Raw genomic sequence first — 13,408 nt, 5'->3', positions numbered from 1 at the left:
ATCCCTGTTGCTTGATTCCCGGTAGGTGTCTGTACTGCAGTTATATATTAAGTCCGCTCTGACAAGGTTTTGTGTACAATGGCACGTGGGTTTGATGAGTGCATAGGACGTCACACGTTTTGTATGCATGACGTCATATGTAAACAATAATAAAGAAGTGGTTTCCTGACTTATGTGTTGTGCTCTGTTTCAATGGACTATTATAATATACATTGGAATTTCTTTTTACAAACGATGTGTGTACCATTGGAGATAACACTACAGTGATATTCTATATAGAAAGTATCACTCTGGATTTCATTCGGACATAGACTACATTTGCATTTAGCTTGTTTAATATTGAATTAGTGCCTTGTACGGTTTATTGTGTGATATATTGGTGCACAGTATGACTTGGCCTGCAACAGCAATTGCTAGATGTCACGTAAACATAACATTTGTCTTGCAATATGCATATGGCTAACAAATGTCCCTAAAGTTGTTCCAATGTGCATATTCGCATACTTGCCTAGGTCAAGGTATATCTTTCATGCTACATTTGTAAATATGGAGGGGTGGGCGCAGCCTGCAACATCTTAAACTACAACAGTGGTCATAAGCGCACTGAATAAATCTCGAACCCATTCAATCTAAATGTGATAGAGCATCTGTGTTAGGCAAGATTGTATGCAGTACCCTGTGCAGACCTCAAATTCATGGAGGGATCCCAGTAATAAATTACGCCATTCTGTGCAGGCTTCTCTGATGGCCAAGAGTTCCTTTTTTCTATGACAGAGTAATTTCTCTCGCTGGGACCGGAAGTGTGAAAAAAAAGGCTAGTGGGTGTTCAAATTAGTCTTCTCCAAGTTGTTTAGGACCGCTCCAAGGGCTCAGTAAGATACGTCAGTCTCAACGATTAACGGTTTCTGCTGATCAGGTTGACCAAGAACCGCGGCTGTGCAGAAAGCTTCTTTCAGTGTCTGAAAAGAGTAATTCGCTTCTTCATCCCATTTGAAAAGGAATGTCTTTCTTGAGCAGGTGAGTAATGGGGAGAACCGTCCTTGCGAACTGAGCAATAAACCTTTGGTAGAAGTTTTCCACTCCTAGAAAACGTATCTCCTTAACTGACGTGGGAGCCAGCCATTCCAAGATGGCTGAAGTCTTCCTTGGCCCCATCTGGATCCCATGTTGGGAGAGAACAAATCCAAGGTATGGTACTGTCCTGACCGCGAACAGACATTTTTCCGGTTTTGCGAGTAGATCGTTCCTTGCTAAGCTACGCAAGACGCGAGATGGATTCTCTGGGTGGATAGTGAAGGAGAAAAGACCAGGATGTCGTCCAAATAGACTATTATATAATGAAACAGGGTGTCTGAAAATAACCGGTCCATGAATCTCTGAAAGATTGCTGAAGGCGTGAAAAGTCAGTTCCTGCTTTTCAAACATGTCCTTAAGGGCTTGCGTAAAGGTCTGGTAAGGTGCGATCACCAGGCTGCCGGCTTTTACCAGGGGAGTAGCCCAAGACAAGGCGTTCCCAGTCATGTTACTGATCATGAAACCGATCTTAGCCTTGTCTAAAACAAAAGTGTTTTCCCAGAACAAAAAATGGACAGTACAGGCGTCCAAGAATTCCTTCAATTTTCCCGGGAACCATCAAAATTTCCAGAAGGTAGAACTCCTGTGGGAGCATCAGAGTGAATAGCATCTCTTGCCGTTATGTGTCTCAGAGCGTCATTTTTTGTTCTTCAAGGCTTGTAATTCAGTTGATAAGCCCTGGACAGCGTTGATCAACTCCCGCATTTGTTCCATCCTTGTACCTTTCTTTTGGCGTTGAAAGCTCTCAGAATCCTCACCTGATGTTGATGATCCGGAGTCCTTACGAGACGTCTTGCTTCTTTCCTTCTTTGGTTTGGTCTTGGCTTTATCCCAAAGCCGATCCTTGAAGAGGTAGAGCCTATCCTCCCCTGCCGCCACAGTTACCTCTGTGAATGACAAAGGGTAGATCACTGCAGCGACCTGGCAGGAAGTGTCCTTCAAGTATGAAGGAAAAGCCCAGTGGGATAAAAACCATCAGAACAAGAAGATCTTGAAGTAGCCGTAGAGTCTGTGTTAGCACATGAAATCCGTCCAGAATTGCTTGGCGAGGAAGGTAAGGCAACCAGTGTCAGGGTATCACGGACGTCAATGGTTGCACCGGGTTCCAGAAGGAAATCAGAGGAGAGGGACGCACCAGGACAAAGGAAGGGAAACGCTTTGAAAACAGCTGCAGGTAACGCAACTGTAATGAGGATTATAACGTTGTAAATAGCGGCAGTAGCAAAACTGTATCCAGCAGGAGGCACATAGAAGAAAGGACAGGAGTCTTCCACGTGGGGAAGTAAACCAAGAAGGCAGCTGGTGAGTAGTGGAGGAGGAACCAGCGTACCAGAGCAGGAGGAGAGGAATAGACAGACCGCTGCGGTGGCAGCGCAAGCTCCGCAGTGGAATATGAAATGCAGCCGAGAGTGATGCAGGAAAGAGGAACAGAATAGCAGCTCGGGAGAAATTGAGAGAAGCTCAGAAAGGGCACTAGCGGTTTTACCCGGGGGCTGGTGAGCAGAAGGGTTGCAACGCACCAGTGTTGTGAATTAGCCGACATAAGAAGGCTTTCCGAATCCCGGTGGCCATCTTGAAAGTAAACTAGACTGTTGAATATGAAACGTAATGGCACACCCAGTGCGTCGAGTTACACGCATCAAATGGAATGTTCTCTTCCCGCGACGCCAGCGTTGCCATAGGGACTGTGTTGCAGCTTTGACAGGTTCTCACATTCTTCAGTTCTACACTTTCGCCCCAGCGTTTGAAATACCTGCTGTGGGCTTACTTCCACTTGCTTAGTGCTTTGCTTTACTACTCGATGCTCCGGATGAAGCGCCCCGGTGTCCAGGCTCCCTGCTACGGGCTCAATGGCTTGGTTCGGCTACTACAGAGCTCCTCGCAGTCTAGGCTGCTTCCTCTCTGGTCGTCGCAGGCGGCTGGCGTTTCTCCTGCTCCTGCTCTATGGTTCCTGGGACGTCGGAGGGGCTTCTCCTCTTCCCTCGCTCCCAACGCTTACACAGGGCTTCTCTCCGGCAGGATTTCCACAAGCGCAACCTCCTCGAGCCACTTCCTTCTGCGTGACCGTCTGCTTCCTCCAGGCTTCCCAACCCGAGTCATGACTCACTCTCTCTCCATTCTCCAGGTGTAATCCTTTTAAAGGTCCCAGTGCCAGTTAGACACCTACAACCACTAGAGCGCATCTCCAGCTTCTCGGCATCAGTGATATGCATCGCTCCAGTCATCTTACTCGTCCCAGTACTTCCATATATGTGAGAATGATGGGCAGTTCTTGACATGTCACTGTGAAAGATATCATTAGTAGGTTTTGTGCAGGATTGCTGAGAACTATCACAGTAAGCCATAAAGGCATTATACATGGAGGGAATATCCCTTAAAGGGAAAGGGGGATAGGAGTTTTCATCTGATGATGCTGTGTTATCCCAGTGAGGGTCACCTCCACCCATGTGCTGCTCTGTCATACAGCCTCCCCCAGGGTCAGGAACAGGTAGCGGCTGCCGTCCCCTGGCCACATGGGGAGAGGCAACCTCTGGGAAAGGAGTGATGACATCATCATATTCATCACATACACTTCCACTAATGCTGCTGGTTCTTTCAGCATCTATTGGGAAGTGGGAAAGAAAGTCTACGTTCCAATGATTGCTTCCTTTTAGGTGTTCTGCTGTGAAACAATAGGGCTGCATATCCAGAAACAAGCTCATGACTTGCGCATTGGTGTCTTTATGGAGGCTCATCCATGTTAATGGAGAATGATCAGTGACCAGCTAGACTTCCTGCCAGTAAGGTAGTATTTTAAGAATGAAACTGCCCACTTTATGGCTTGGGCCTCAAGCTCAATTGTGGCATATTTATTTTGCCCGGGATATAGCTTCCGAGTGATATAAAGAATCGGATGTTCAATACCATTGTGATCTTGGGAAAGAACAGCCCCCAGCCCAACATGTGAAGCATCTGTTTGTACGATTGTTAAAGTCAGCCACTTGTAACACTGGCTCATTGCATAAAATATGCTCAAGTTTAACAAAACCGTTTTTGTCTTCACTGCTCCATTTTATCTTTTGGGGTTTAGCGTTTTTAAACTTATCAGTGATGGAAGAGGTGATCGAGGAATAACTGGGGATGAATTGTCTACAATACCCTATCAGTCCTACTGGTGCCGGGCGTGGTTCACAGTGTTTCTGTGCTATTGCATGGTGAGCGGTGCGGTTTAAGGCTGCAAAGTACTTTCCTCTAGGCTAGAGGCAGGCGAGAGGCAAGCTACCAGCCAGGCTTCGCCCTGTCTGAGGTGCTTGTTGCTGGCGGAGGAGTTTGTTGTCTGTGATGGCTTGAGAGTTTTGGAGCACAGTGTCTAGTCGAGTCTAGAAACATGCCTCATTTGTTTGGTTGAAGGCTGCAGCGACATCTGTGGCTGATGCATGGGGGGAGGTTAAACCTTTGAGGTGAGTTGCCGCGCCACAGAGTCATCAGCTAATTTGCAGACTCGCCTGCCGTATAGAGAAAGTGAATGCAGCCGAGTATTGTTATAGCAGTGCTTCTCAGAGAGGAGCTCGAGTTCCTCTGCGGAATGGTTATTGACCGAATACAGCAAAGCAAATTGGTGTACTAGGCATTGACCTTTGAGCACTGCGCAGTACAATTTCACCACAGTCTGTTGTTCCATTATACCTGCTATATTCCCATTGTGTGGTTGGGAATGAATATGATGAATTGTGCAGTGTCCAGCACAATCCCATTGGATAATTCACTTGTGGGCATGACAACAGACCAATTATGTGCACCATATGATGGTCCAAGGGAAGTATCTTTTGTGATGGCCGATGTGAAGATGTGTGCAAAGGATGTGACTTTGCCTAGCACCGGTGAACAGGGGAGAAATACCCTGGACTATACAATAAAAGCAACAAGACTACAAAAGATGATAACAGTTTTTTTCCACAGGAGCAGAGTGCTAGCGAGAGGATGGAGCCGCTATTAGATCCATTAATTATATAGGGGAAAGAAACTCGTAAGGAGATGCAATAAAAAATGAAACTGATTAATCTAGAAGCAAGGGAAGAAAGAGAGAGGGAAAACCTTTTTGGTGAGCAGGAGAGTTTTCCCAAGGTCGGACTACACTACGGCAACACCGGAGCTCTTTGCATCTAGTGAGGTGGAATAGCAGCATGGGAACGAAGAGCCCTTTATGATAAATGGCTCAATGGAGGATATATGCCATCAAGCACAGTCTAGTAATTCACGGATGCTATGTCACGACCATAACCCCAGGCCTGGGAACTCAGGGTCTCTGGCCCTCGCCACAGTGTTCCTGCAAAGCCCCAAGGGGCCAATCATGCCCCCCTCGGCTGTCCTGGCGCCTTTGGCGCGATGCTCATATGGCAGGTGGAGTTTCCATTGGGGAATGGACCAACATGGCTGCCCCCACAAGGTTCGGCATGGAACTGCATCATGCAGTCTAGCATCTTGGGCGTGGTCCGCCCTGGAGGCACCTGGGATACCTGCTGGCTATTTAAGCCACGCCCGAGCTGAGGCACGCGCTTCCCGTTGTTCTGCACTCGCAGCGTGACGTTCACCAAGACCTGATCGCAGCATCCTTGGCCTGCATCTACAGGGAGAAGAAAAACCCCATTATTCCTCCTTACCTGTTCAGCATCCAGCTCCTCAATCACTCCGGAATCTTCCCTGGAGCTCGTCTTCTTCTGCAAGCAACATCCTAGAGAGGAGACACAAGAAGAGGACAGTTAGTAAGCGTTCGTCTTCCGATTCCATCGTCTTCAGATTCCACTCACCTACCGAAGCTCTCCTGGAATTCAACAACGGTCCGGACATCTTCCACACTATGCTCCGCTTCCATCTGGCCGCATTTCTTCCAGGAACTTCTCGGCGACCTGCAAGGAAGAATAGCACAGGTTAGCCTTATTCAAAGGATGCTCATAGCGCCGCGCTTCGCGCACTCTCTTACCTTCTCGAGCACCGCCCTCTTCATCAGCTCGACGTCTTCATCATCCCTTCTGCATCTACGAGAGAAGGAGAAGGTTAACAGGGCAACAACTATTGCGGACACACATTCATTTAGAACTAAAGACTTACCTCAAGAGTGGAGTCGCAGCCGGCCTGGACTCCCAGGCCCACACCAGTGAAGTAACTTGGCCGAAAGGTGCCCAGCCACGACGCGCCCTTGCACAGAACAGCAGGACGGAGAGCGCACCTTGTCCAAATACAAGGTGAGGAAGACTCTAAGGAGGTCGCAAGGGGACACTTGGGAGGCGGGCCCCAAGAGAAGGCGATTGTGGCTAAAACTGAACTCCTGTCTTCCAGAATAGACCGACGGCAGCGCGAGTCCCTGGGGGAGAAGAATCCAACCCAGAAGCGCTCCAGTCCAGTCGGGTGGCATCCCTGTGGATACAAGGTGAGCGTTACACACTAGCAGCGCTACACACTTTGTTCTGAATTCTTTTGCAAAGGTATTCCAACTAATGTGAGACAAAGTAAAGTCTCACACCTTGTAGTTAGCAGAAATAAAAAACAATGCGGACATGACAAGAGACAACGTTCAAGCTCTGCTTAAACAAACTAAAGAAGCTAAGATCTCAGTGCTGAAGGAAATTAATAGTAATCACAAAATCTTGATGAATATTAATCAGAATGTTAAACTTGCATGGGATGAAACAAGTTATTCTGCTCCACATTTAGAGGACTTCAGGAAGGACATGGACCAAGTAATACAACACACAGAAAAAATTATGGAATATGTTAGAACAGAAGTACCCATTTGCAGGATTTGTAAACAGACGGTATGGCCCATGCCGGCTGGAGGAGGTGAACAGCTGGATATCGGTCAAGATACAGCAGGGAGCAAGCTAGATGTGGAGGAAAGGGTGATCCCTCGCTCCTCATTGATAACCCTCCCTCTCACCACACGATGGAAGAACTTATGAGAATGGAATAGACTAAAAATGCCACGGAAAATCAAGTACAAATTAGTTGTGACAAGAAAGGTGGCAAATGTAAAAGAAAGGAAACATTAATTATCTCCCTGAAGTTTCTATGCCAAATAATATTGACAGAAGATGGTGAAAGGGTGGGGACAAGGTTTCTTGGTAAAAGAATTTACATTTATTTACAGAGTCAGTTTTAAAACATTACACTAGCAAGAGCAGCTCAATATCCTACCCTAATACACTACAAATACACAACCAATAAGTTACTGAACAAGTTCAGCTCCCCGGAAGTGGGAGCAAAATGGCACTTCAGATACTTTAAAAAGGGGTAAAAAGACAAGGTTATAAGAAAAGACGTCCCAAATACTTTCATGGGTGAGGGCAAAGGGTTTCAGTAAACTACAACCAGCAATTCAGTACATAGGCCTGGGCCAAAGTCAATGGTTCAGAGTCTTTGTATAGGATAGCACAGTTCTAGTAGAAAATGGTTAAGTCTTTGACAAGGATTTTTGAATAATTTGGCTAGGCGAAAAGTTTGAGGAATGTTTAGGGAAAATCAAGCCTTCGAAGTCGGGAAAGTTTCACAAACTTTAATCCGTGGCCGAAAAGATTTCCGGACCGCATTTGCACAGTTCCTTTAAAGTGAAGAAGAGCTGTAGCTGAGGCAGCTGTTCCTGGCAGTTCGAACAAAACTCACTGTTCCTGAGGTTCATTCGTGGGGACAAGAAGGAGGACGTCGGGAGGTTCCTGCACTGCCCAGGGATGAGGCCACGAGCTTGGCAAAATGTCAGTTTAAGGTGCGAGTGGTATCCTTCCCACTGGCTATATGGTTTTCCACAGCACTCTGCAGAAAATTCGATCAGGAGGGGACAGTGTCCAGGCAGTTTACGAGTTGGTTGTTCCCACCAAACTCAAGGGAAGAAGTTAACCTTGAAGGGCTTCTCTGTCGATGGAGTTTCAGGCAATTCAGACCTGCAGCAGGGCTTCTTCGGTCATCCAGGAGTTGCAGCAGTCCTCTTCCTTCAGCTTGTCTTCGGTTCTTTCGTTCCAGTGGTCGACTCGGCTTTCCAAGTCCCAGAGACCTGCTTTTAAACAGTTTTTCCCCATTAATTCCAGCCTGGGTGTCACCCACACAGCAGGACAGCCAGCAGGCCAATCACGCCAGAGTGCATTCAGGTCTCCTAAGAGAATAAGCACAGGGAGTTTCAGGCACCTCCCTCACATCCAGTCCAACTCAGGCGCCAGAGGAGGGCTCCAGCACTAAAGCCTGGCAAAGGCTAATGAACAAAGGGACCAAACATGGTTTGGCGCGCAGAGACAAACACAAGAAGGCCCTTTCCTAAAAGAAATGGCGAAAAAAGATGACCAGAGTTTTTTTTTTTTTTTTTTTACAGATAGGTCTTGGACATCATATTGAAAAACATGGCTGACCCAAATGTTGTTCGCGGTCGAGAAAAATCATGGTAGTTTGATCTAAACCACTGCCACCAGCCATTTAAAGTAGGAAAGGGTAACATTTGACTGTTACACAAGTGTTTTGACTCTGGGGATTCTAGGCAACCCCTCCAGCACTCTATAGGAAGATAGTGTCTGTAAATTTAAAGAGACTAGTAAAGTCAATTTAACTTTACATGCTCTGGGAGACAGTAGTCAGTCCCAGAGAAGGTATTTAAACCTTGGGAAGTCTGAAAGACATACCTGTGCCACTGCACTGAAGGCGCTGTGTGACACACACAAAAAGATGATGCCTCTGGAGTTGTTTAAAACCAAAGAACACAAAAGTAAAACACACATCAAAATATATGGAAGAGTGGGAAAAAAAGGCTCACACTCTCCCAGGTAAAAAAATCAAATCCTAGAAATCCAGCAAAGTTGCTGGGGGTCTCAAAAGGTAAGGGAAATTAGCACATTCTTGAGAATTCTCCCCAATAGCCACTAGTAACTTATCCAACATGACTTCCTTCCTGACTTACCTCTGCACTTACTGACTTCCTCCCAGACTTACTTACTTCCTCCCAGACTTAAACCCTTCCTTCCAGACTTACTTCCCAAAAATAATTAGCAATAGTTTTGACAGAGGAGTTTGTTTTTGGCAAGACGTCCTGACAAGCGCCTGTGTTTTCTAGCATAGGGAATTCATTAGAGAAATAGGGCCTTGATTAAGTTTCTTCGTTAAATTGTTTAATAAACCATCTTGTTCAAACACATCCTCTTGCCCATCTCCTATGTCGGATTTACCACACTGGCCCGGGAAACAAACATTGTCCCGCTGCATTGGGTACAGATATTCCCACCAATCAAGGTCCTGGGATTGTCTTGGGTCCTGTTGCTCCTCTCTCCTTTCTTCTGACAGCATCAGTCTCTTATCGCCCTCCACCCACAGCAAAATCTCCCTCACGTTGCCACCTACACTGCCACTTTTCCTCTGCATTTCCCCACTCTGTCAATGTCCCAAAGCATGGGCACTGGAACCTTGCTTGCCACTGGGCCCAAGCCTTGCCGCTTAAGGATTGCAGGATGGTGAACAGGCCTCATAATTGCTCTTTGGGTTCTTCCTGTCCCAGAATGTGCACCTTAGCTAACCACATCTACTCCTGGTTTTCCATCTTTAAGGGAGGGGAACTCTGGGAGATGTAGAGGAAGTGAGGGGTGAGCACTAATGGGGGGCACCAAAGCATGACAGAGAGAGGGGGGAGCAAGGGCACGAGAGAGGGGGAGAGCAGGGTGAAGAGCAAGAGCACGAGAGAGGGGGAGAGCAAGGGGACGAGAGAGGGGGAGAGCAAGAGCACGAGATAGGGGGAGAGCAAGGGCACGAGAGAGGGAGCACAGCGAGACAGCACACTAAGGAGGGGGCATAGCGAGACAGCACACGAAGGAGGGGGCACAGCGAGACAGCACACGGAGGGGGCTGTGAAGAATCCAGGGGATTCCCCACTACAACCCTGCCTAGAGGCTCCTCCCAGGTAGCCAGGAAAGGGCTGATGCTTCCTGATACCAATCTTGGGGGTGGTGCACTGCGGGAGGATCACTTGGGTGGAGAACAGGCCCAGGGAAGTGGGGAGATTTCGAAGGGTGAGACGCAGTATTTTTCCTTAGAGAGAAATTATTTTCCCAGGACTTAAGAGGAGGAATTGGCTTATTGCCATTTTGGTATATCTCAACTTCCTACTTAAAATAAAAGGTAAATTCTAAAGAAGTGATTCAATCTAGTGTTGTACCCAAATAACCAATCTTTTATACCCTCAAGTTCTCCTATCCTCCACAGTGCTTCAGTGTCTGTGAGGTGTAGGCCTGTATCCAAATATGCACTGTTGGGTGTGGGCCGCTCTCCCACTGGACAGGACTCTAGTATCTGGCTGTGCATAGCCGTTTAGTCGCACTGTGCTGGTAGGCATCTCTTGCACTATACAGGACTCTCGAATTCCAGGGGTAGCCTCCATCTCGGCTCAATATATGCGGATACCTACCACATCATGAATGCCACCCCCCCCAGGTACAGACCTGGAGCAACACCGCAGCCTAAGGTACGTATATTCGCACACCACTAGCGTGGACATGGGCCGCAGGCACGGCCAAGCATCCATGTATGATAGAACACGCCTATGGCTAAGCACATCGGGTCTAGTGCACACATAGCCGCCCAGACTGAAACATCTGACGTACCTCAACACCTCTGCCACTAGCATATGGCAACCACCACCCGAAAGGAATTTGGCATAGCTGGCCACACAGACTCTCTCAACAATAGCAAACTATCTCTAACCCCCACCAGCCCCCACCCATGTGTCTGTCCTCTCTTGGGCTGCTTAGTCGCGCCTTGCCAGCCAGCCAAGTCATAGAACGGCAACATGCACACACGCTTCTACTAAACTAAACCCCCTATAACAACTTTGCAACAACACTGATTACGGTCAACAAGGGCGTTCAACCGAGAAAAAAAAAAGCGCATTGAGGCAACACAAGTGGGTAAAGAGCGCTATATAAATATACAAGACAATACAATGCCAAGGGTATGCCAATAGGAACGTTGAATATGTCCCTTTTACTGTACCAATTTAACTTTAACAAGGTTAAACCCTCTCTATCGCAGCAAACTTTACGAGAAAAAAAACAGCCTGTATGCGTCAATTCTCAAATTATCAAACACTACTACCCACACCACCTACCCTCCACCCCTACTTACCTGCTCGCTCGCCACCAGATCCACTTCAACCCTGCGGCATCAGATCTGTCCCTCTAATGCGGGTCTGATCCGATGCCGCAGAGACCCATTCTTTTTTTTTTTCATCCCCCGCTTTCAATATCGAGATCAGAGATACGTTTGCAGCAAAGGGGTGTGGGTCCCAAGAGTGCCTGCAGTACGAGCAGTTGAAGAAAGAAAGCTTGGAAGGCGAGGCAGCCTGCAGTCGTCTGGAGTCGGAAAAGGGAAGCTCTGTACTTCATAATCAACAGAAACACCTTGACAGTAATTGAAGCCAGCTTTATTTACACTTGCGTATACTTCAAAGGGAGTAAAAGTTGTTTGTCGAAGTGGAAGTCTTCCTAACAAAGGAAATGTAACACCACGCTCTTATGTTAGCAAAAAGTGCTCGCGCGTAAAAAAAAGCATCTTGTTTCCCTAGCAGTAGCTGATTGCCGATCGTTTGCGTGACTCCAATTAACAAGGAGAACGCTGCCGGTAATCTTAATAAAGCTGAATTGACTGCCTAAATGTTACAAGCACAATTTGATGAAGAGGTTGCGCATGACACAGTGTTTCCCCAATACCCTGGAAGAGTAAGGCTGACCGAAAGCTGGGAACACACATCCTTTGAAGTGGCAGTTCAAGGTTGAAATGAAATTGTGTGTGCCTAATTTCTGCTCCATTCAGAGACTGACATTTTGTAACATACTGAACAAGAAGTTGTAGCAGTGACGGAAGCAGAATAGAGAACAAGTATTAGCCAAGCCAACCGACCCAACCTTATTAAAGTGAATCCAGCTTATTTAAGAACTGATACTATTACTTGAAAGTTGCTGAAATGGTTGTTAACTCGTAATCCTCCAGTATAAGAGCGATAAGGTTATCCAAGGCTGAAAGAGGGGCACTACAGCTTTGGAGTAACTACTGGAGGGAGAAGTAGTATATGAAGCTGGGGAAAAGAGGCTCATCCCTTGTTCAAAAGCCTATCTATAAACTATAACATTAGATACTAGACTAGGTAGGGAATCCCTCTGTGAAGTCGGATTTAGATCGGGTTTATGTTATGATTTTGTCAGAAATAAAATGTCAAACCTTAAGAAAACTGAGCACAGTCGCGAGTCTCACATTACTGACCCCTAACAGGGCACAGCGAGACAGCACACAAAGGGGGCATGGGTAAAGGATAAGGGGAACTCATGGTAATGAGTGACGATATACTGGCAGTTGGTCTTAGGGAACCATACAACGGAGAAAACTCCCATTACTTTACAAGCAACCAACATAAATAACACAGTGGTCTTTCCCATTTTCTACACTTTTCCTCTATGGTATTTATACCAGATACAATCACATATTTTCTCGGCTCTTGCATTTTTTCCAGAAAAGTGAAAAGCAAAACTGCACGCACCCGAAAGAACTCCTTAAGCTGGGGGCTGTTGCTGAGAGCAGGAATATTCACTGTAAAGGCCAGCATGGCTTCAGCTCCCCGCCGACGCTCCTCAATGACCGAATCCTCAAAACGACCTTTAATACACAAGGCACACTGCATGAGAAGTGGAAGACTATGGAAAGCATAAGTACAAGGCACCATCAGAAAATTAGCAAAAATGCATGAAAAGGCAGGACACCACTCTCTCTCACCCCACAACCAATCAACTGTACACCAACTCTTGCATCTATTCTCACATTGCTGCAGGCCAATTTTCAAATGAATGCATATTCCAATTTCTAGAGAGTGACAGAAGAGGGCAGCCGTGCAGAGTTACAAGTGGGGAGGAACCCAGGACTGTATTTGAGGACCAGCCAATTCACATGTAGACACAGAAGCAACACAGCAATCAACACGATGTAGAGTGGGGAAATGTTTGACTTACCAAAGACCTGTGCTTTGGGAAATGGTGGGAACTCCTCCATCCTACGGAACAAATTCCGATGTGTGTAGGACAGCTCACCATGGAGCTTCTTTAAGTCACTGTACCGTTTCCACACCACAATCTGCCAGGGTTGAGAAAGGAAGATATATCACCATGCACAGAGAGATTTTATCATATTTTTGTATCCTTTACCAGTATTCCACCATTACATTGCAGAATATTTCAACGAAGCCCATTACATCGAATTATTTGAACACATTTCACTGCAATGAAGATCGCGGTTGGGTTTGGGTATTAAGGGGGGAGTGTGGGGGGTCTCCAATTAATGGATTCGCAGT

The 13,408-nt window shown here is 46.7% G+C and overlaps 1 protein-coding gene across 2 annotated transcripts in view; it reads right to left on the bottom strand.

Annotated features, from left to right (window-relative positions):
- The window catches only part of SNX15 (sorting nexin 15), a 563,181-nt gene that overhangs the window by 349,043 nt on the left and 200,730 nt on the right, over positions 1-13,408 (bottom strand). For both annotated transcript variants that reach the window (XM_069645084.1, XM_069645085.1), the window contains 2 exons: positions 13,071-13,191; positions 12,605-12,720 (listed from right to left, as the gene is read on the bottom strand). In XM_069645084.1, the coding sequence (XP_069501185.1) occupies positions 12,605-12,720; positions 13,071-13,191 (237 nt within the window). The remainder of the gene's footprint in view (positions 1-12,604; positions 12,721-13,070; positions 13,192-13,408) is intronic.

The sequence above is a fragment of the Ambystoma mexicanum genome, chromosome 2p (genome assembly GCF_040938575.1).
Source record: "Ambystoma mexicanum isolate Mex_15411 chromosome 2p, UKY_AmexF1_1, whole genome shotgun sequence".
Lineage (NCBI taxonomy): Eukaryota > Metazoa > Chordata > Amphibia > Caudata > Ambystomatidae > Ambystoma > Ambystoma mexicanum.
The sequence above is the reverse complement of the archived record's forward strand: the minus strand, read 5'-3'. Positions and strand labels throughout refer to the sequence as shown.